A 25,170-nucleotide genomic window follows, 5' to 3' on the forward strand; every position below is an offset into this window, starting at 1 on the left:
GTGGTCCAGGCGGCCAGATCCTAGAGATGTCATCTAACCCTCATGGGAGGCATGACAGTAAACCCCATGCTTTATTTTTCACCTTAACTGTAAGGAGAGCTAATGCATGAAATAAACAAATAAGAAGACATAATTCATGAGATTAACAGATAAGGGGCCATATGCAATTCACCTTTTCACCTAAGCTTTCTCCTAGGAGTTAATTTTTCATCTTCGATTTAAAATAACTTTTCAGCAATTTTCAACTAAAAAAGTACCAAACAGTTGGTAAAAAAGTACTATCAAAATTATTTAGAGTATTTTCTTGCTTTCTGGTGGCTTAAAAAGCATTTTATCGACAAGTTTAAAATTATCACCTAGGAGAAAACTCAGGTGAAAATATGAATTGCATATGGGCCAAGAGGAGAGATAAATCATGAGTTAAAGGACTCCTGAGGCAAAGAGCTAAATCTTTGTTTACTTACCTGGGGCTTCTTTCAGTCCCTAAAAGTCATTTGGGATCCTCGCTGCAGCTCTGGTCCTCCTAGGTGACCTGCTGCCTGCCTGTAAGCATCACCGACTGCACAGTGCACGCCCGATGATGCACAGTGCACGCCCGATGATGTGGGCGTGTTCACATGTGCAGAAGCCCTGACCCACTGACGGGTCGGCAATCCTTACAGGCGGACACCCGGACACTGGAGAGGAACGGAGCTGCGGTGAGGGACCCAAATGACTTCTAGGATCTGGAAGAAGCTCCAGGTAAGAAAAGGAAGCTTTTCGCTTTGGGGGTCCTTTAAGTCAAATAAGGAGAAATAAACCATCGTTAAGCCCGTTAAGGAGAGATAAATCATGAGTTAAGTCAAATAAGGAGAGATAAATTGTGAGTTAATAAGTAAGGTGAGATGATTCAACAGAAAATCGTTGTGAATCAGCCCCTATGAGACTGACCGTTCTATTCTAAAGACACTTTTTTTTTTGGCCGTCTAATAATAGAAACCGTATGAAGTAATATTCCCATTGATGTTCTTGAGCGTTTGATTGGATAAGTATATAAACAGTAGGGGGTGGATGGATAGATCACATTAGTATTCCCGTCCTATCAATGTGCTGTGATGCTAACCACGTCAGTCTTGCCAGATTCCCAACCTCTTTCTCAGTCCCCAGCAAGCATCTCAGAGGATCTGGAAGGAATAGAGAGAGAGAGCAGTCAGAGTGGTCCAGGCGGGCCAGATCCTAGAGAGGCCATCTAATACCCGATAATAAGCCCCGATCACAGGACGGCTGGGAGGATGCTGCAGCGGCTAATCCGCAGGGACTTATGAGGAGTGAATGGCAACTCTCAGCTGGCAGCCACGGCTGTTCTTGCGATCGATCTGCAGAGGAAAGCCTGTGTGTGTGCCAGCAGCAGCAGCGATGAGCAGCGGAGCTATGCAGCAAGGCGCCCCAGCTCTCCTCCTTCTGGCTGAAGGTTACCGGCTGAGCCTGTGAGCAGAGCCTCTGCTGCTGCTGAGCCTGGCTCTCCCTCCCATCTCGCCTTGGCGTTGCTTGGTGGATGTGTATGCATGAGTTCTGCACCGAATGGGCGCAAAAATCGCCCCAGGTCACAAGGATCTATCTTCCAAATCGGCAACAAATCTCTTCCCAGAGACCCTGATCGCAGGGGGAGCGCAGAGTGCGCCCTCGGGCCCCAGAGAACCCTGGACCACTGCAAAATGGTGGGTAGAAAAAGACATATAAATATATAGATCATATCTACATAGATTGGTTTATTTTTATGTTTTGCTTTAGTGCCACTCCCACCCCATTCCCAGCCAGCTTGTCTATATTCGCATCACGTGCACCTGCACTATTTTTGAAAAACTCCCAGGTTAATGACACCTTTTATTAATATTATAATGTATTTATATAGCACTGACATCTTCTGCAGCACTGTACAGAGTATATAGTCTTGTCACTTGACTGTGGCTCAGAGGGTCTCACAATCTAATCCCTATGTCTAGCAGAGTCTAGGGCCAATTTGGGGGAAGCCAATTAACTTATCTGAATGTTTTTTGGGATGTAAGAGGAAACCGGAGTGACTGGAGGAAACACACAGACAACATACAAACTCCATGGCTGGGATTCAAACCAGGGACCTAGCGCTGCAAGGCAAGAGTGCTACCGACTATGACTACTAGATTATCACCCCTACAGAGATGTCATCGCAGCGCCTGCAGCCCAGCATCCCATACAGATGTGTATCTCCCCCTCTGCAGGGCTGTCTGCCCATAGCAAGTGGCATCCTTGCATGCTCACCCTCAGGAACGTCTCTATGGCCAGTACACAGGACTGAGCACACTGATCAGGTAAAGTCAGGGATGCTAGCACCTGCACACAAGCTGCTTTTTCCAATGTGGGGATACAGGGATGCCAGTTTCCTTGTAACACCCTCCCTACTGTTGTTAACAGGCTGCAGTGTAACCACATCACACATTACCACTTGCTGCCTATGCTATAGAACTGATTGCAATCCAGACTTCCCCCCCTCCTCCCCCTCTCTTCTCTTCTACATCCCTGGCTTTTCATACTATGGACACCTGCAAGTATAAATAGGCACTGAACATTGCAGGCACTGGTGTGTAATGAAATAATCGCATTACACCATTCCAGCGTCTCCAGCTCCCATAGATGTGTCTCTCTCGCAGAACTTACAGCTGGGCGTCAGGGTAGTGCTCACTGTTATTGCAGAAAGGGGCAGCCAGTTGAGACGAGAACAGTTGCACAGTGGTTAACCCATTCATTGCATCAGCACAGTTGGCTTGCATGTTTTCGTGTTGCTAGCATAGTGAACTGCTCCTGCCTGAGCTGCTTGTGCAGGAAGCAGCTTCACCGTTCATTTGAGTGGATCCTATGAATCTTTTAACTAGGAAAGTAGTTAATGAGGATTAGGGACACATGCCCCCAGTTGAATGTATGCCTAGACATGAATGGGCCTTCATCTTGTGTGGGCGGTACGGTGCATAGTGGTTAGCACACTCACCTTCCTGTGTTGGGTCCCTGGTTCAAACCCCAGCAGGGCACTATATGCATGGAGTTTGTATGCCCTCCCTGTGTGGGTTTCCTCTGGGTACTCTGGTTTCCTCCTACATCCCAGCTAATTGGCTCCCTCTTAAAAATTGGCCCTAGAATATGATAGGATACATACACTACATGATATAGACATTGGATTGTGAGCCCCTCTGAGGGACAGCTAAAGGACAGCTGAAGCAAGAGGTATATGGAGGCTGCCATATGTATTTCCTTTTAAGCAATACCGGTTACCTGGCTCTCCTTCTGATCCTCTGCCTCTAATATTTTTAGCCATATACCCTGAACAAGCATGCAGCATATCAGATGTTTCTGACATTATTGTCAGATCTGACAAGATTAGCTGCATGCTTGTTTCTGGTGTTATTCAGACACTACTGCCGCCAAATAGATCAGCAGGACTGCCAGGCAACTGGTATTGTTTAAACAGAAATAAATATGGAAGCCTCCATATAATTCTCCCTACAGTTGTCCTTTAAAGGGATACTGTAGGGGGGTCGGGGGGAAATGAGTTGAACTTACCCGGGGCTTCTAATGGTCCCCCGCAGGCATCCTGTGCCCGCGTAGCCGCTCACCGATGCTCCGGCCCCGCCTCTGGCTCACTTCTGTAATTTCTGACTTTAAAGTCAGAAAACCCCTGCGCCTGCGTTGCCGTGTCCTCGTTCCCGCTGATGTCACCAGGAGTGTATAGCACAAGCCCAGTATGGTCTGTACCTGTGCAGTACGCTCCTGGTGACATCAGGGGAAGCGAGGACACGGCAACGCAGGCGCAGGGGTTTTCTGACTTTAAAGTCAGAAATTACAGAAGTGAACCGGAGGCGGGGCCGGAGCATCGGTGAGCAGCTACGCGGGCACAGGATGCCTGCGGGGGACCATTAGAAGCCCCGGGTAAGTTCAACTCATTTTCCCCCGACCCCCCTACAGTATCCCTTTCAGTGACAAGACAGTATACTCTGTACAGCGCTGAGGAAGATGGTGCTATATAAATAATAATAATAATAGGCATTGCTATTTGTCTAGGTAAATGTAATCCATTTTATCAGACATATGAATTTTTACGCATGCATGGGCTGGAGATCTTACGATACAAGCTACAATATGATGCCATGTTTAGTAAAGTTTTGTTGTATCATGGGTACCATAATGCTGTCAAACATCCTGGTCTCCTCGGAGACAGCCAGCAAGCTGGTACAATCAAAACCTGTGTGTGAGGTAATCCTGTGATCGTCCAGACATACTGTAATATCTTGTTTTCATAAGACAGTATATTTTTCGAGAGATTGTTTTATCACAAGAACACTCCACAGAGACGTTACACTGTATACATTTGTCATTAGCTGTAATGACCTGTTTAGTGCCGTTGTCTAATCTGTTTTCCTCGACTCCCCGTAGAAATCGCCCCTTCACCCCCCTCCTGGTGTGAATTGTTGCTGCATTGCCACTACATACAGCCCACAACCACCGCTGTGCTTCCAATAATTCATTTCTAATTGAAATCCTAGGTAGCATCAGTTATTATCAGCAGTAAGGTCGCGTACTTTACGGTTCCTGATACACAAAAAAAAGGGTAATATTGACAGAGGAGGAGCATTTGCAACACTGATGGGGGGTGGACAATTATATGGATGCAAAGATCGCCTTCCTTTGCAAAGATCGCCTTCCTTGGGCTAGCAGCTGATTGTTATGCGTGAGGGTTCATTTCCTGGCCTGCACTGTAGACACCTGGACGTTCTCACCTCTACTGTCTAGTCTACAGAATGATTGGTCTGGAGGAGGAGGGGGGGGGGTGTCCTTATGTGCACCTAGTCACTATTCCTAAATCTCTTGCCTTCAGCCCCCCAAGATGATTGGCTGTGGCTTGCAAACAACATACGAAGAGAAATGACGTGAAAATCCCATTTGACTCCTAATTTTAATATATATATATATATATATATATATATATATATATATATATATATATATATATATATATATATATATATATATATTACTCTTACACATTGCGAGGAGTCATACTCTGACACAAGCTGGTATTTTTAGCTATATCCAACCACATATTATTCAAACTCTATATTTAGTAGTTTAGACGGGATTGAGCTGCCTCTGTAGCGCTAGTGTTTTAGGACTCAGCTCTAACGGGCTTATTAAATCTCTCGGTGTCATAATACAACTCCCTGCTTGATTCTTTCTTTATCTGCCACTTATTTTTATTTTTACCGGGTTTATGATGGGAAGTGAACCAGTAAGGGGTTAATGCCGTGTGTTTACTCTCCCGAGGCATAGGTTACGGTTTTATATACGTAGTAGCTCAGCGGCGATATATTCAGCCCATGCTGGACGCTGTCTATCACTCTAGGCACACCGGTTTTGGTGTGGTGCCGATGAAACAATTATAGACAGAGGGTAAAAAGACTGTTATGTTGAGCAGTTAGGAATCTCTGTGATGGTAATTGTGGCACAAATGATAAAAAGAGAAGACGTGAGAGGAATGATCTTTGCTAATGGTGACACTGTGTGTTTTCAGCTTGTCCAGGACTTCAACACCCAGGTGGCTCTGTACCGTGAATTAGTCATCTCCATCGGGGACGTGTCCATCAGCTGTCCATCTCTGCGGGCTGAAATGCAGAGAACTCGTACCAAAGGTTGTGAGATGGCCCTGCAAGCGCACCAAAAACTCTCAGCAATCTCTGGGTAGGATACCATGTTTCCATGGCTTATAACTAAGCAGCCTATACATTATGTTCTATACTTCTCTGGGGAAAAGTGCAACAAGTTGGAAGCCACTGAGCATTCATGGCCAACTTGTAGCATCCTTCATGTAAGGGTGGTGGTTGGGTGTGAGAAGTAGCCGGTCAATGTGGTGCTAGCAATATCATATCCCAGAACAGAAGATGGGAAAGAGAAATGTACCTGGGCCCATATGCAATTAACTTTTTCTCCTAAGATATCTCCTTGGAGATAATAGTTATATTCTCTTTAAAATAACTTTAGCATTTTGCAATTTAACCACTACCAAAATTATTTTGAGTATGTTCTTACTTGCTGCTGATTTAAAAGGTGTTTTGTGCAAAAGTATGAAAATATCACCTAGGAGAAAACTTAGGAGAAAAAGAGAATTGCATATGGGCCCTTTGGCCCTTATTCAATTGACTTTTTCTCTTAAGTTTTCTCCTAGGATATAATTTTTCATCTTATCTGTAAAATAGCTTTTCAGCACTTTGCAATTGAAAAAGTATCAACAAATTGGATGAAAAGGCATTATGAAAATTATTTTGAGCATGTTCTTGTTGGTGGTTTAAAGGGCATTATATTAACAAGTTGACAAAATATCACCTCAGAGAAAAGTTAGGAGAAAAAGTTTATTGAATATGCCCCATGGGACCTTTGAGTCCAATCCAATTCCCCTTTTTTCCTACGTTTTCCCTAGGAGATCATTTTTCATCTTCTGTTTACAAGAACCTTTCAGCACTCTGCAATCGGAAAAGTAGCACAGAGTAGATGAAAAAGTATTGTCAAAAATATTGTGCATATCTTAAAAAGCATTTTATTGATAAGGTGTGAAAATATCCCCTTGGCCTAGGAGATAACTTTGGAGAAAAAATGAATAGCATATGGCCCTTTGTCTAAGCGCTTCCACCATGTAGCCTTGATTGGGATGAATCCACTTAAAGGGGAACTGAAGAGAGAGGTATATGGAGGCTGTCATGTTTATTTCCTTTTAATCAATACCAGTTGCCTGGCAGCCCTGCTGGTCTATTTCTCTGCAGTAGTATCTGATTAAAACCAGAAACAAGCATGCAGCTAGTCTTGTCAGATCAGACTTATAAGTCTGAACCACTGAAACACCTGATCTGCTGCATGCTTGTTCAGGGGCTATGGCTAATAGTATTAGAGGCAGAGGATCAGCAGGGCTGCCAGGCAACTGGTATTGTCTAAAAATAAATAAACATGACAGCCTCCATATACCTCTCTCTTCAGTTCCCCTTTAAAACTACATGCAAAGTACGTCTATTGTCTGCGGTTGTTTTATTAAAGAGCATTTGGAATTGTCACATGGTAAGATAAACATGTGTATGCACAATCCCAACCGAAAGGTGTAACTATACTGCTCGCTTTCTTGCACTGTAACGATGTTTTTATTGATTTTTATTTGATATAGCGCTTACATCTTTCACAGTACTTTACAGAGTATTTGCTCCTGTCACTAACTGTCCCTGGAACAAACCATCCCTACCATAGTCATTTCCATTGTAGTCTAGGGCCAGGGCTGTGGAGTCGGAGTTGGAATTGGAGTCGATGAGTCGGAGCAATTTTGGGTACCCGGAGTCGGAGTTGGAGTCTTAGTTTCATAAACTGAAGAGTCGGAGTTGGATGATTTTTGGACCGACTCCACAGCCCTGTCTAGGGCCAATATATAGGGAAGCTGTATCTGTATGTTTTTGGGGATGTGGGAGGAAACCAGAGTTCCCAGAGGAAACCCACATAGACAGGGGGAGAACATACAAACTCCACACAGATGGTGCCCTGACTGGGATTCAGATGGGTTACTGAGCACTGCAAGGTGAGATTGCTAAGCACTATGCCACTGTGCTGCTTACATACTGGGTGCATTGCAGTGCAATATAACATATCGCAAAGTGATGCACTGCAATGCTTTAGCAATAGGCCCATCCACATTGGTGTGTTGTGGTGTAATAACACAAGTCAAGCTGTGCGTTACCAGTGACGAGGTACCGTGTTTTGTGTCACCATATACACACTGAAATGGGTTCAATGTGAAAACGGAAGGTATTTTCTCTGCAGTCAGACTGTATCGTCTCGACAGGTAATTGAGGTGGTAAAACTCCTGTGTAGCTGAGAAAAACATCTCAGTACAGTACAGGGGAATCAGGTACAGGGGAGTACAGGGGAATCAGATAACAAGTTCAATAGTTTATGATTTATCTCTATGGAAGCTGAATAGCATTAAGAAACTACCCTCATGTACCTGAGATGGCCAAAACGCTAAACACAGAATTTAAACTGAACCAGAGACGAAGCACCCTTATGTACTTTACCATATATATCAGTGGGAACATTAGAGAAAACACCTACCCTGCTCTCTTCTTCATTCTTCACTGCTCAGCCTGCTTGTTATTAGCCCTGATAAAATCCCAGACTGAGCATTCAGTCTGGCGTTGCTCAGGAATCATTATAGCTGAGTCATTATAGCAGAGCCAGAAGGGGGCAGGCTTGGGCTTGAAAAGACATCAGAGAAGACAGACTCAGCTATAATGATTCCTGAGCAAAGCCAGACTGAATGCTGATTTTATCAGGGCTGATAACAAGCAGGCTGAGCAGTGAAGAATAAAACAGAGAGCAGAGTAGGTATTTTCTCTAATGTTCCCACTGATATATATGGTAGAATACATGAGGGTGCTTCATCTCAGGTTCACTTTTAAGCTTGAAATACAAAATAGGACAATGGAATTCCAGGAAAGTCCTGTTTATGATTTTGACTTAAGATACAGTTGCTTATATCATCAGTTTGTTTTCACTTCAGAAGCACTTTTTCTATTGAAATAGGACCTGATTTACTAAAGTTTCATCAAACCACAGAGCCTGTATACTTGTAGGCCTTGGCATTCATTTATTAAAATTGTCTGCCATTAGGTGATACAAGTCCTCATCTCCCACCTGAATTATATTAGACTGTGCATTGGATGCCTAAGCTTAAAGTGATCCTTAAGTCAGAAAATACTCACCTGGGGCTGGGGGCTTCCAATAGCCCCCTGCAGCTGTCCGGTGCCCTCGCCGTGTCCCTCCGATCCTCCTGTCCCCGCCGGCAGCCACTTCCGGTTTCTCTGTCAGGAGCTGACAGGCTGGGAACGCGAGTGATTCTTCACGTTCCCAGCCACAATTGCGCCCTCTATGCTGCTATAGCATAGAGTATATATAATATAGCAGCATAGAGGGCGCAATGTCGGCTCCTAACGGCGAAACCGGAAGTGGCTGCCGGCGGGGACACGAGGATCGTAGGGACACGGAAAGGGCACCGGACAGCTGCAGGGGGCTATTGGAAGCCCCAGGTGAGTAAAAGTCATTTTTTTTTCCTGAATTAAGGATCAGAACTCCTGTAGTGAGAGACATATGGAGGCTAACATATGTGTTTTCTTTTAAACAATGCACATTGACTGGCTGACCTGCTGATCCTCTGCTTCTAATACTTTTAGCTATGGACCGAGAAAAAGCATGTCATTTAGATGTGTCTGACTGAAGTCTGGCTAGATTTGCTGCATGCTTGTTTCAGGTGTTTGCAGCCAAAGAGATCAGCAGGACTGCCAGGCATCTGGTATTGTCTAAAAGGAAATACAGTACATATGGCAGCCTCCATAGAAGGATATGGAGGCTGACATATTTATTTCCCTTTAAACAATGAAAATTCCCTGGCTATCTTGCTGATCATCTGCCTCCAATATATTAAGCCCTAGACCCTGAATAAGAATGCAGAGAAGATGTTTCTCACTGAAATGTACCTGGATTAGCCATAGGCTTATTTCAGATGTGTGATTCAGACACTACTGCAGCCAAAGAGATCAGCAGGATTGCCAGAAAACTGGTATTGTTTAAAAGGAAATAAATATGGCAGCCACCATATCCCTCTCATTTCAGGAGTTCTTTAAAGTGTATGTGACCTCTGGATATCTTTTTTTTGTAAAGTAAAAGGTATATGTATGTTCTCATCCCATATACCCATATCTTTAGCGCTGCCAACAGCCGAGCGCATTCTCCTCCCAATCCTCCTGCCTGTTGCAAGCCTCTTCGCCATGTGCTGCATGTTGTCCCGCCTCCTTGCTTTATAGTGACATATGTGTCGCTAGCCTTTAGGCTCCTTACAGCCTCGGCCTAAGGTCCCCATTCCTGACTGGTCCTTGTACAGGGGTTAAAAGGAGCTTTTCATATTGTTCTACATTATATTAAGGCTTATTGACATACTGTTTCTAGGACAATGACCTTATGACCCATCACTGAGACAAAATGCAGCACCAATGAGTACTCTATAGTTAGAAACTGCAGAAACCTATAGGACACACTCAACTACACCATAAAGGTGGCCATACACTGGTCGATGTGCCATTAGATCGACCAGCTGACAGATCCCTATCTGATCGAATCTGATCAGATAGGGATCGTATGGCTGCCTTTACTGCAAACAGATTGTGAATCGATTTCAGCCTGAAACCGATCACAATCTGTTCAGCTGCTCCTGCCGCCTGTCCCCCCCCCCCGTATACATTACCTGAGGCTGGCTCCCGGGCGTCTTCTCTGCACTGCACCGCACCGCTGTTCTTGCTCCATCCCGGCGCTTCCTGTGTTACTCCGTGACCAGGAAGTTCAAATAGAGCGCCCTCTATTTCAACTTCCTGGTCACCGGAGTGACACAGGAAGTATAAGCGTACACTGGGACATGCGGAAATGCGGTGCAGCGAGGAGAAGAGGACCCCGGAGCCAGCTTCAGGTAATGTATACATGCTCGGATCGGGCCCGAATCGTACGCCGCAAGCGACGCGCTCCTACCGGCGGGCGATCGAGGGTAATTTCCCGCACGGCGCGATCGACGGACCGATCCGATTTCGGGAGGGAATCGGATCGGCGGGTGCGTTTAGCGCAAGCGATTGGCAGCAGATCCGATCCCAGGATCGGATCTGCTGTCGAAACGGCCGTGAATCGAGCCAGTGTATGGCCTGCTTAACCATGCCTATTGCATTTGTTAAAGTGATCCAGAGATGAAAACAAACTAATGAGATAAACGATTGTATCTGTCCTCCTACTCCTAAAAATGTCTCTTTTAGATATCTCAAAGTTGTATTTTTCTTGTATTTTTTTTGGTTATGCTTTATTTATTTATTCGCTGTCAGACTGTTGACGGAGCTCAGCTCCGTCACTTAAGCAGGGATGCTCACGTATCGGGGCGCGCGATCCCAGTTAATCTCCGCCCACCGCTCCTGACGCCGTTCGCCGTTACGCAGTCCTGGGGCTGCCACACTCCCGACGTCTATCGGCGTTAGGTGGTCTGGAAGTGGTTAAAATCCGTTGACCCTGATACTACATGAAATGGTAAAATTGGCCAATCAAAATTGAAAGTGTGTACGTGGTACCCTTTGTCACCTTCATCCCCGCTTCTGTGCCACCTCCTCTTTACTGATATCTGGAAAGTAAAGCTGACCCTAAATGCCCAACACACCGGTGCCAAAACAACTTACTTCCCATAGAAAATCATGGCCTATTGAGAGTTTATTGAACTGGCAGTAATGCAATTGGTATAACACACAATGTTGTTGTTTCAATAAATACGGGGTGACCTGGCTTTATTTAAAAAAATGCCATGTTGCCAATGCACATAACTGTAATTGCCATACAAAGAAGGGTACAATGATTCAGAGATACAAACAACTTGCCTTGGTGTATAAAATATGTTTTAAATGTAACATTATTGTATAATCTGTTATAAGTATTTTACAACATTTTAAAAGCACATTGAAAACAACCAAAAATCTTAGTTTATACTATATTTTCAAATCCAGAGTTGCCCGAAAGTAAATCGCTTATCCATGTTACAATGGTGCGTCTTGTTCTTTGGCAATACATTCATCCTTGCCTCTCATACCGAAGGGATATTACAGTATATATATTTTATTGCAAAACAATGATATTCTCATTCTCAGAATTATTTTATACTAGCTGGTGCTGCGCATTACGCTGTGCGGGACAGGAGGGTGCGCGTTAGCTCGACGGACGTCATGTACTATTCAGCGTCGCAGCCAATCAGGATGGAGCAGTGGCCAAGCGGGGCAGGAACATTTTTAGTGGTAAAAGATAAAAATATTGCTTTTCCTGCAGTTTTATATTTGAAACAACCGGCATCACTGAGGATATAAAGTGCACTGTATTATCAGTCATAAGGATACCCCACATCCATCTTTTGATCGCATTTGGGGATTTAGCAGACTGCGAACCCCTTGATAGGCATTGCATTAGTTTTAAGGTGCCCAGACATTACTCTATTTGTGGCATGGATCTCTGGCAGATTTAATCACTATGATTGATGCTGGCTGCCCAATTGTAAGTTTGATTGATTTTGGGCTGAAAACTATACCCCCATGTGAAATGTGTGCCCCCGGACTGTGCGCTCACCTGCCTGGGCGTCCTACACCCTCTTTCCATTCTTGCTGGGCGCCTGTATTACGCCATATATATGGTTACGGCATATATGTGGTTACGGCATATATGTGGTTATGAACTTGCCTCCAGGTTACGGGGTACAGGCGTCCGATAGAGAGAAGACACAGTAGGAGGTGCGCCAGTGGACTACTACTATAGTAAATCTCTTGCCGTTTTTCTCTGCGGAGAGAGAGGAGGCAGGGCCAGGCGCCGGAAGTCGGGTGATGCAGAGACTTCGGGACGGCATCCTGAGACAAGGCTTCTTGGGTAAATATACTGTAACTTTCTTTTTCTTGCAGGTTGCCGGATTTTTGTATTTAGTGTGGAGGTCCTCTTTAAGCTCCACTGCAACACTTTCCATGTGCCCGGGGGAGGGGTGTGTGGACACATTAGATGAGGAAGACCAGCAGGTCTCCACAAATTTCCAATGGATTTAATGGATAAATCTATTGGAAATTTGTGTACAATACACTGGCAACAATCGATCCCTCTCTGATCAAATTTGATATACAGTGGCTGATTGTTGAATCCGGTGGCCAGTGTATGGGCACCTTTACACAGCTACATAACTTGCAGAGCTCTGTAAAGAGTTAGGGCTGGATCCACTGCTAATCACTAAACGCTATCACTAAGCAACTCTATAGCAATTTTATACATTTTTACACTAGCAACCTCTGGTGTTCTGTAAGCAATTTTTTTCTTTCTGTGATTATGATTTTTTACAGTGGTCTTTAGGCATCTTCACTTGATTGGCCAGATAGAATGAAAAGGTACTCACTTCTTTTTCCTTATAGAGGTTGTCCGTGCCAGGGGCGTAGCAATAGGGGTTGCAGAGGTAGCAACTGCATCGGGGCCCCGAAGGGCCCTCCCTCAACTACATTATTTGCTCTCTATTGGTCCTGTGCTCATAATAATCACTTCTATAGATACTTTGAATAGTGGTAATCATTAACAAGCTGTTCTCCATCCCCTTCTTGCACCTCTGACACTGTAGTTGCCATTGGCAGGTTTTGGTGCGCCGTATCAATTGTTATGTATAGAGTGCTTGGGGGGGCCCATTGTAAAACTTGCATCGGGGCCCACAGCTCCTTAGCTACGCCACTGGTCCGTGCTGTCCTCTTAGCTAATTACACACGAGCTACATCTGTAGCTAGCACACGGGAGCATGTGCGCGACAGCTCGGCGACAGCTCGTCGCCAAATCCCTCTGCATCCACACGGCAGCAGAGGGATTAGCGATGCGGCGGAAGCTCTCGCCGAGGTTCCTCCCCCCCGCCGGATGCTCCGTGTACTGTGTGTGGGTAGCTGTCGCTAGCCCGCATACAACATGCGGGACTAGCGACAGTTCCGGCGAAGTTGCAGCGACAGCTGTAGCCGGCGATTGAACATGTCAATCGCCTGGCGACAGCTCCGACGGGCGACGGTTCGGGGCGCGCGCGTCATACACACGTGCGACCTGTCGCCGCAACATGCACGTGCCACGTGGTTGCGGCGACGGCCATACCCCGTGTGTATGAGGCTTACAGTTCAGTCATTTCAGCCCACGGAAAATTAACCCTTCTGACCTCTTTATAGGATGGATAGCTCTTGTCATAGAGCTCTAAATGTTGTTGGATTTTGCAAATTAAATCCTCTGTACTAAAACCAGCGCTGGATAGTGTACTGGGTAAGGGCTCTTCCTCTGACACAGCAGACCAGGGTTTGAAACTCAGCTCTTCCTGTTCAGTAAGCCAGCACCTAATCAGTGAGGAGACTGTGGGCAAGACTCCCAAACACTGCTACTGCCTATAGAGCATGCCCTAGTGGCTGCAGCTCTGGTGCATTGAGTCCGCCAGGAGAAAAGCATGTCTTGTCTAAAACCAGCTTTTCACTGCCATACCTGCATGCAGCCCTATTTCTATAGTGGGGGAGTTAGTGGACCGTGGCTGCTTAGCCCCATTAACAGGAAATTGCAAATGGTTTTGGCTGCCCTGGATTTACATCACAGGAGCCTATAGTCACAGGTATCCTGGCACCTCAGACTTCGCCCTCCATGAACCTACAAACCCCCACTAAACCACAAGTGTGCTGGCTGTCACAGCTGTCACTTCTCCCTTACTTCCATTGCCTGTTACAGGTGCTCCTCAGTATTAGGTAGCCAGAGGTGCCCCTAACTGAAGGGAGATCTGGTCACTGGAATGCCCATACCTGGGTTAGTAACCTCTCATTTACACTCAGGACTCTGCATAGGCAAGGCTGAAGGGAGGCACTTGTAAAACGGAAGTGAGCCGCCTTTCCAACATCAGGCGCCTGTAGGCAAGTGCCTACAGTGCCTTATGGTAAATTCTGCCCTGGGTTTGAGGTAGATTGTAAGTGCTTTTGAGTAAAGTGCTCTAGAAAAGTGCAGTCACTCTAAAATTATTCTGACAATATTGAATAACTCAGTAACTAGTGAGATCAATCCCATAGGGTTACACTGTCATAGCACTTGCTCATGGACAGCAATCAGGAAATGCACGAAAAGCGCTTGAGGTGGAACCCAGGCTCTAGTACACTTATGCCTGGTACACAAGATACAATTTCCAACAGGTCTGATCGGATTTCCGATCATTTTTTTCAGTTGGTTTTGTATAGAAGTGATCAGAACATCGAGCAGAAAAACGATTTAAAAAAATCATCATTTCCATTGACTATAAGGGGTATCGGGGGCTACTGCATAAATGCGATGTTCTTGGCAAAGGCAGCCCCAACCAGACACCTGGGCCAATAACTGCACATCGTGTGTACAGGGCTTAAAGGACAACTGAAGTTTGAAGAATATGGAGGCGGCCATATGTATTTCCTATTAAACAATACCAGTTGCCTGGCTGTCCTGCTGATCTGTTTGGCTGCAGTAGTGTCTGAATCACACCAGAAACAAGCTCGCAGCTAATCTTGGCAGATCTGACAGTAATGTCAGAAACATCTGATATGCTGCATGCTTGTTCAGGGTCTGTGGGTAAAAGTATTAAGAGGCAGAGGAGCGGCAGGACTGCCAGGCAACTGGTATTGGTTAAAAGGCAAAAATATGGCAACCTCCATATCCCTCTTGGTTCAGTTGTCCTTTAACTTGGTCTAAGGAACCAATGACCGTCCCTGTACATTTTTGGGATGTGGAGTGCCCAGAGGAAACCAATACCAACAAGGGGATAATATACAAACTCCATGCAAACAGTGGCTCATATATGATTAAGGGACCAGATCTGCAAGGCAAAAGTGTCACCACAAAATAGCACACACGCCAGTATTTTATAGAATGGTGCATTCAGTAACATGATCCATTTGATTAAAATCAACCGCAAACAATCCTCATCTGCATTAGAAGATTGGTCAAGACAAATGGAAAATGTTGATTGTTTGATAAAATGATCTTTTGTTTGTGGTCACTTGTCTGATCAGTCATGATTTATCTTTTGATCGTTGTGATTGAATTCTCGGTTTGACTGTTTGAGAAATTGTATTGTGTGTGGCCACCTTAACATAACTCTTTATTATTCTATCTGTAACTAAGATAAAAAAAAAGGGCAGAGTTCCACTTAAATTCAGCATGACTTCATCCCTGCCAGCCTAATGAAAGAAATGGCCGCCTGCCAGTCCCGTGAAATGTTACCATCCTCATCAGTCTGAGCAGTGCCACAGGAATATGGGCAGGACTGGGCACATTTCACTGTACAGGATGAGAAAACAATGGCAATTATACCGTTACAATGGGATTTGTTTATGCAACCTCTACTTAAAGGGGCATGTTCATATTTTATCTTATTCCTTTTCCTGTATGTTTATTCTCTAAAGTATTCCTCTGGTCAGAGATGCACATGTAACTTCTTATAGAGACAATTACTCAAAGCACATACCTTAAAGTGAATATCTAGCATATAATACATACAGGGAGGGCCGCCAGGGTTCAAGTAAATCAAGCGCCAGCTTGGGGCCTCACTTTAAACGGGGCTTCTCCAAGCGGGGCTGCCTGCTATGCCCCACGGCCCCGGCTTCTGCCTCTTGTCCCTCTCTCTTTGTCACCTTGTCCCCCTCCCTGTCTGTGCTCCGTGACCTCCTTCTGCCATAACTCACATGGCCCTATCCAGTGCTCTCCTGCCGGCTACTTAGTTTCACTACGGTAACCGGTGCCTCTCGTGACGTCAGACGTGCCAGCAAGAAAGTCTTGCTAGCCCACATCATGTCATATGTCATGGCCATGCCCATTATTCCTGCTCCCTTGAGACGGCGCCCCTGTATGTATTATATTCTAGATATTCACTTTAACCACTTGAGGACCACAGTGGTAAACCCCCCTAAAGACCAGGCTGCATTTTACTTAATTGGCCACTGCAGCTTTAAGGCCAAGCTGCAGGGCCGCACAACACAGCACACGAGTGATCCCCCCCTTTTCTCCCCACCAACAGAGCTCTCTGTGGGTGGGGTCTTATTGCCCCCCTTATGTTTATTTTTTTTTTAATAAATATGTTGTTTTTGTAATTTTTTCTCGAAGTTCTCTTTTTTTGTGTTGTTCCTAATCCCCTCCCTCCCCCCAGCTGACCAATCACGGCGATCGGCTGTCATAGGCTTCTGCCTATGTGAGCCAATCGCTCTCTTGTCCCCAAGGGGGACAGCCGTGTCACACGGCTGTCCCCAGTGCAGCGCTGCTGCTGATCGCCAGGGCTGTGGAGTCGGTACAAAAATCTTCCGACTCCAACTCCGACTCCACAGTTTATGAAACCACGACTCCGACTCCAACTCCGACTCCGGGTAACCAAAATGGCCCCAACTCCGACTCCTCGACTCCGACTCCTTAATCTAATATTTAACAGGGCTTTGGATTTTGTACAAAAATCACCTGACTCCGACTCCCGACTTCGACTCCTCAGTTTATCAAACCACGACTCCAACTCCTACTCCGGATGCCCAAAATTGTCCCGACTTCTCGACTCCGACTCCGCAGCCCTGCGCAGCGCTGCACTGTGTAAATAGACAGCGATCACGCCGTCTAACAGTCTCCCGAGCGGTGCAGCCTGCGCGCAATCTCCTGCAAATCCCAGCCCCAGGACTTGACGCCAATTGGCTTAGGTGGTCCTGGGGCTGCTGCCGCGACCACGCCCATTGGCGTGGGGCGGTCTTTAAATAGTTAAGGTATGTGCTTTGAGTAATTGTCTCTATAAGAAGTTACATGTGCATCTCTGACCAGAGGAATACTTTAGAGAATAGACATCCAGGAAAAGGTACAAGATAAAATATGAACATGCACCTTTAAGTAGTGGTTGCATAAACCAATCCCATTGTAACGGTATAATTGCCATTGTTTGCTCATCCTGTACAGTGAAATGTTCACAGCAGGTCCACTGTAACACTGTTTCTGAGTGGATGGCAACAGACCAATGGAGAAGCAAAATGGACGCATGTTCTCTTACTGGCCCATCCACACATATGTTGTCTGTGTTTTTCTGCAGTGCAATAACCCCTTAAAGTTATTATTTGGGACATTGGAGGCATTGCCATATATTGTACAGAAGGGCATGTATCTGCTTTCAAGTGCGGCGAACACTACAACGGCCTTCCAGAGTGACACAGCATATCCATACTATTCAGAAACAGTCTGGCTCCAGCAGGCCTTGTGTGAACAGAGCCTTAGCCATCCTCATCCCTGTAAAAAACAGCACACATAAATTATGCCAGGAGCCTGGCCTTTAAAGTGAACCTCCAGACTAAGGGTTTGATTCACCAAAGAGTGCTAACTGATAGCACGGCCGTTTTTTCATGCCGCAATTTTCATGCGAAATGATAATGGTTTCACGCGCACTGCGAAAATCCGCGCGAAAAGGGCCGTGCTATCAGTTAGCACTCTTTTGTGAATCAAGCCCTAAAAATCTACTCAGCAGCACTGAGGCTTGGTGTTTCTTTAACAGTTTCACAGCATCAGAACTTTTATTTTTCTTATTCAATCCTCATTTTTGGCTGCACAAAAGCTAAGCTCCGCCCCATCAAAGAAAGCTTCCTGGGCATTTTTACCCTGATACTGTGCAAAGCATGATGGGATTTCTGATGTTGTTGTTCTCATTGCCTAGAAACTGGGTGGGGTGATCAGGACACAGGACAGTTGGAACTGTCTCTCATGCTCCGTCACCTGCTTTCAACCAAAAAAATGGCTGCCCCCATGAAAAGATGGCTGCCCCCATGAAATCACAAACATTTGCCTGTTCTTTTAAAACAGGTAGGGCAAGAGATTATATTACCTACCTATTTTAATTAACATAACTAATGTAACTTAATGAGAGTATGTTTGTTTAGGTTGAAGTTCCTCTTTAACCACTTTACCCCTGCGCGTACGTATTTCTCCGCCCCTTTTTCCATCCTTTAAAAACCAGGGACGGAGAAACACGTACTTTCCGCGTTCCCGACGCTGCCCGCGCTCCCGCTCGTAAACACGCCGCCCGCCGCTAGTAAACACGCCGCCGCCCGCTCGCCCAGAGATCAATGAACGGGAAAATCCATTCCCGTTCGTTGATCTAAGCCCCGCAATGATCAGCTGCTCTCCTATGGGCAGCGCGATCATTGTGAGAAAAAACTCACGTGTCCAGCCTCCTTATTCTTCCTCCAAGCTTCCGGAAGGAAGCTTGGAAATCGCATTAAAACAAAAAGTTACTGTGGCCATCTTGTGGCCAAATAGTAAACTACACCCTACACATTTTTCACATACAAATAAATGACTTTTACACATAAAATTAACTCATTACCTCCCACACTCCCCAATTTTTTTTTTTTTTTTGTAATTAAAAAAAAAATAAAAAATTTACAATTAAAAAAAATACATAAATAGTTACCTTAGGGACTGAACTTTTTAAATATTTATGTCAAGAGGGTATAACACTGTTACTTTATAAACTATGGGCTTGTAATTAGGGATGGACGCAAAACTGAAAAAAATGCACCTTTATTTCCAAATAAAATATTGGCGCCAAACATTGTGATAGGGACATAGTTTAAATGGTTTTATAACCGGGACAAAAGGGCAAATACATCGCCAAAAGTCAGTAGCGCTGTGGTAAGCACCCTTGGATAGTATGGTTCCACCTCCAGAGATCCCAAACAATATATGTTCTTCTCCTAAACGTGCAACTCAGTGCACAAGAAAAGGAAAATGTGGAGTCTCTCAGTGGAATAATCAACTGCAAATTTTATTCAAATGGATGAATTTTTAAAACAGATAAGATCAACTCACATCTAGAGGGTCCTACTCCAGTATGAACCCCTCTGGCAATACACGCTTCCCACTCCGTGTGGTACTACAAATCTAAGCGATCAAAGTGGCGTTGCCCGCTCTCTTCCCGACTAGTTTCGGCCTTCCGCCGTCATCAGGGGGTAGATACCCCCTGATGACGGCGGAAGGCCGAATCTAGTCGGGAAGAGAGCGGGCAACGCCACTTTGATCGCTTAGATTTGTAGTACCACACGGAGTGGGAAGCGTGTATTGCCAGAGGGGTTCCTACTGGAGTAGGACCCTCTAGATGTGAGTTGATCTTATCTGTTTTAAAAATTCATCCATTTGAATAAAATTTGCAGTTGATTATTCCACTGAGAGACTCCACATTTTCCTTTTCTTGTGCACTGAGTTGCACGTTTAGGAGAAGAACATATATTGTTTGGGATCTCTGGAGGTGGAACCATACTATCCAAGGGTGCTTACCACAGCGCTACTGACTTTTGGCGATATATCTACTGTTCTGGAGGCTGAGGATTCACCCCTACAGTGGCTGCAGTGTGTATCCTTGAAAAAATACTGATTGGTATCACGTGAGGCGCCTCTATTTTACTATTGACAAAAGGGCAAATACGTTTCATGGGTTTTAATTACAGTAGCATGCATTATTTAAAAACTATAATGGCCGAAAACTGAAAAATAATTATTTTTTTCCCCACATTTTTCCTATTTTCCCATTAAAACACATTTAGAAAAAAATAATTCTTGGCATAATGTCCCACCTAAAGAAAGCCTAATTGGTGGCGAAAAAAACAAGATATAGTTCATTTCATTGCGATAAGTAATAATAAAGTTATAGACGAATGAATGGAAGGAGCGCTGAAAGGTGAAAATTGCTCTGGTGGTCAGGGGGTAAAACCCCTCAGTTGGGAAGTGGTTAAGCACAATAGATCCCACAAACAGCCTAAGAAGTTGGCTTTCATTACTGAGTACTGCTGGTGATATGTGCTGTTTGGTAAAGGTGCCCATTTACTGTACTATATTTTCATCAGATGCAATCTTTCGTTTGATGCGATAGTTACGATCTATGAAATTTGATGTGAAACGATTCTTTGGTTGTTTGGAACTGGAAATTCCATCGATCCAAAAGTTGGTTTTATCGATCGTCTCTCAAGAGAGAAAATGCCCTAACCGACCTGTTTATGGGAACAATCGAGAATTACCTTGCAATTACTTTCGATCATAAAAAGCGTGTAGAAAGATTGCATCTGATGAAAAAATTGTATCATTAATAGGCACCTTAAAGAGCACCTGAACTCTTGCACAGGACAGAAGGAAAACAGAGAGAAATCCACCATGTATGTATTAGGAGAGTTTAGCCTGTCTAATTTCTCCTCATATGTGACTTACTACATATGTAATTTGATCTCTCAGCTTTGTCTGCTCAGGAATCTTGGCATCCTTGGCAGAGCAGCTAATTTGTAAACACAGGATGTTAACCCTATGTCTGCTTCAGTGAAAGAAGGAAGTTGACAAACTGCAGATTTATTGCAGGACTTCTATCAGCTGTAACAAAGAAATGTTTTTATTTAAAGGTTATTATGCTGTCGCCTATCTTTTAAAACAAAGAGGAGTTCTGCATTCAGGTCCGCTTTAAAGGGAACCTAAACTGAGAAGGATATGGACTTTTCCTTTTAAAATAATAACAGTTGCCTGACTCTCCTGCTGATCCTGTGTTTCTAATACTTTATTACTACTCAAGTCAGACTGGATTAGCTGCATGCTTGTTTCAGGTGTGTGATTCAGCCACTACTGCAGCCAAAGAGATCAGCAGGACTGACAAACAACTGGTATTGTTTAACTTCAAGGACCACAGGCTTTACCCCCCCCCCCCCCCCCCCCCCCAGTGACCAGGCTATTTTTTACAAATTAGGCCACTGCAGCTTTAAGGGCTCGCTGCAGGGCCATACTACTCAGTACACCAGTGATCCCCCCTCGTTTTCTGAAAACTCGGTTGGTGGGTTCTCATCGCTGCTGGGGGTTATTTTTTTTTATTATTATTAATTTATAAACCATTATGTTTTAAATAAAATTTGCTATTTTTCTTGTACCCGCCCCTCCCTCCCTCCGCCAGCCTATGACAGCCAATCGCTACTGTGCCTCCCGGGGGACAGTCGCGTCCCCAGTACAGTGCTGCCTTATATCGCAGCACTGTACATTGTAAATAGACAGTGGTTTCGCCGCTGGGAGACTAAAGACAGAGCGGGGCTCCGGCATTTAAGCGAAAATGCTTGCACATCAGCACACGCGATCCCCTGCACTCTCCGCCCCCGGGGCTTCAAGCCAATTGGCTTTGAGCCATCGCTATTGGCATGGAGTGGTCGGCAAGAAGTTAAAAGGAAACATCCATATCCCTCTCAGTTAAGGTTCCCTTTAAGACTGCTTGTTAGTTGAGTTCCGGATAACTGGGACTCTGGGATCATGAGTGCACTATGCAGTGAAAAAAGGCCCTAAAGCACCCCATTTATTTCCTCTCTGCTCTTGCACAATAATGTTATAAACAATATTGAAAGAAAGGACACAGCACTCAGAAGGTTGTATGCAGCAACAAGCTGTATCGGAGCTTCAGCAAACACACACTACATGTTTCGGGCGGAGCCCTTCCTCAGGTGTACCACCCACAGTCCAAACAGTCACTCATCAGTCTGTAGAGTCAAATTCATTATTCGTTAGTAGAATCCCCCCCCCCCCTAAAAAAAAAAAATTTAGAGGAACAAGCATAAAGGTGGCCATACACTCGTCAGATTAGCAGCAGATAGATCATCAGATGGATTTCTTATCTATCTGATGTGTTTTTAGAACATTTTTTACTAGGATAGAATTCCAATAGATTTCAGTTTGAAATCTATTGAAATTCGATCTGATGGCATTTTTTGCCTTCAGATTTCCATTAGGGCCAATGCAAAATGATAAGCAATCTCATCAGATCGACCTAGATTTTCCACCCTGCCAGTTCGATGGAAATCCATCGAAATCGGCCGTCGATCGGTCGATTGGCCAACCGATTTGCAATCGATCGATTTTGATCGATCGATCGGCCAGAAAATCGGCTGAGTGTATGGGCCCCTTAATTATTATTCTCATTCAGACCTTTAGGTGAAACACAATCAAATTCCCCAATCCCTTTCGCTTCCCTTTGGAGAAGAGGCTTATCTCTATCACCACCTCTTTTTAGTAAAGGGACCACATCAATAATGAACCACCGCAACTGCATAGCCATATGACCTGCATGTAAAAAATGCCTGGAGACTGGTGTATCATACTGAGCTTTGCCGGCTGCCAAATTTCGTGATTGCTTGTTTGTGTTCCTGAATCCTGCCTTTGGTCATACGTCTGGTCTTCCCAAATGTAGACCAGACCACATGGGCACTTCAGGCCATAGACCACAAACAGGGCAGAGGCGATAGAGGCTCCAGCCTCAGGGCGCAGTGTAGGAGGGGTGCACAACTCACTCAGCTATCATTCCCCTATTGTGTATGAAGCACAGAGAAATAAAAAAGGGGATACATGACAGTGACTGCAAGGCAGATTACTGGAGATTAACCAGTTCGGCCTATCTAGACGACTAAGTTTGTCCAGATAGGCTTTGCTGCCGTTGCGTGGTGCGCGCGATGGGGCGCACTCCCGCGCATGCTCCCGCCGCCCGCCGCTAGCCCCCCCGATCAGTGAATGGGAATATAATTCCCATTCACCGATCTAACTTCCCCGCAGAAAAAACGACGCTTTCTATTGAGAGAGCGCGGTATTTCTGCCCCATGGAAACTTCTCCGTGTACTTTTAGTTCCTGGATGCAAGATCGTTCGCATCCAGGACTTTTTTTGACTGTGGCCATGTTGTGGCAAAATATTAAACTGCACCCACATACATTTTTCAATAAACAACTGTCTTATTTTTACATTTAAAATTGGCTGTTTCCCTCCCACACCAACAATTACTCACATACATTTTTTATTAAGGAAAAAAAAAATACAATAAAAAAAACAACATAAATAGTTACCCAAGGGTCTGAACTTTTTTAAATACAGGGAGTGCAGAATTATTAGGCACGTTGTATTTTTGAGGAATAATTTTATTATTGAACAACCATGTTCTCAATGAACCCAAAAAACTCATTAATATCAAAGCTGAATATTTTTGAAAGTAGTTTTTAGTTTGTTTTTAGTTTTAGCTATTTTAGGGGGATATCTGTGTGTGCAGGTGACTACTACTGTGCATAAATATTAGGCAACTCAACAAAAAACAAATATATACCCATTTCAATTACCGTATTTATTTTTACCAGTGAAACCAATATAACATCTCAACATTCACAAATATACATTTCTGACATTCAAAAACAAAACAAAAACAAATCAGTGACCAATATAGCCACCTTTCTTTGCAAGGACACCCAAAAGCCTGCCATCCATGGATTCTGTCAGTGTTTTGATCTGTTCACCATCAACATTGCGTGCAGCAGCAACCACAGCCTCCCAGACACTGTTCAGAGAGGTGTACTGTTTTCCCTCCTTGTAAATCTCACATTTTATGATGGACCACAGGTTCTCAATGGGGTTCAGATCTGGTGAACAAGGAGGCCATGTCATTAGTTTTTCTTCTTTTATACCCTTTCTTGCCACCCACACTGTGGAGTACTTGGACGCATGTTATGGAGCATTGTCCTGCATGAAAATCATGTTTTTCTTGAAGGATGCAGACTTCTTCCTGTACCACTGCTTGAAGAAGGTGTCTTCCAGAAACTGGCAATAGGACTGGGAGTTGAGCTTGACTCCATCCTCAACCCGAAAAGGCCCCACAACCTCATCTTTGATGATACCAGCCCAAACCAGTACTCCACCTCCACCTTGCTGGCGTCTGAGTCGACTGGAGCTCTCTGCCCTTTACCAACCCAGCCACGGGCCCATCCATCTGGCCCATCAAGACTCACTCTCATTTCATCAGTCCATAAAACCTTAGAAAAATCAGTCTTAAGATATTTCTTGGCCCAGTCTTGACGTTTTAGCTTGTGTGTCTTGTTCAGTGGTGGTCGTCTTTCAGCCTTTTTTACCTTGGCCATGTCTCTGAGTATTGCACACCTTGTGCTTTTAGGCACTCCAGTGATGTTGCAGCTCTGAAATATGGCCAAACTGGTGGCATCTTTGCAGCTGCACGCTTGACTTTTCTCAGTTCATAGGCAGTTATTTTGCGCCTTGGTTTTTCCACACGCTTCTTGCGACCCTGTTAACTATTTTGAATGATACGCTTGATTGTTCGATGATCACGCTTCAGAAGCTTTGCAATTTTAAGAGTGCTGCATCCCTCTGCAAGATATCTCACTATTTTTAACTTTTCTGAGCCTGTCGAGTCCTTCTTTTGACCCATTTTGTCAAAGGAAAGGAAGTTGCCTAATAATTATGCACACCTGATATAGGGTGTTGATGTCATTAGACCACACCGCTTCTCATTACAGAGATGCACATCACCTAATATGCTTAATAGGTAGTAGGCTTTCGAGACTATACAGTTTGGAGTAAGACAACATGCATAAAGAGAATGATGTGGTCAAAATACTCATTTGCCTAATAATTCTGCACTCCCTGTATGCATGTCAAGAGAATATGTTATTATATTATTTTAAATTATAAGCTTATAAGTAGTTATGGACACAAA

At 44.6% G+C, this 25,170-nt stretch overlaps 1 protein-coding gene across 2 annotated transcripts in view; it reads left to right on the forward strand.

The window, feature by feature from the left end:
* Window positions 1-1,133: 1,133 nt before the first annotated feature.
* Window positions 1,134-25,170, forward strand: part of RGS7BP (regulator of G protein signaling 7 binding protein) — a 153,747-nt gene continuing 129,710 nt past the window's right edge. Inside the window, exons 1-2 of one of the 2 annotated variants that reach the window (XM_068249729.1) lie at window positions 1,134-1,697; window positions 5,576-5,742. In XM_068249729.1, coding sequence (XP_068105830.1) covers window positions 1,545-1,697; window positions 5,576-5,742 — 320 coding nt within the window. In that variant the 5' untranslated portion in view covers window positions 1,134-1,544. Of the gene's footprint in view, window positions 1,698-5,575; window positions 5,743-25,170 lie in introns of those variants that run through there. The other variant, XM_068249742.1, reaches the window with a different exon arrangement.

This window comes from Hyperolius riggenbachi, chromosome 1, assembly GCF_040937935.1.
Source record: "Hyperolius riggenbachi isolate aHypRig1 chromosome 1, aHypRig1.pri, whole genome shotgun sequence".
NCBI classification, from domain to species: Eukaryota; Metazoa; Chordata; class Amphibia; order Anura; family Hyperoliidae; genus Hyperolius; species Hyperolius riggenbachi.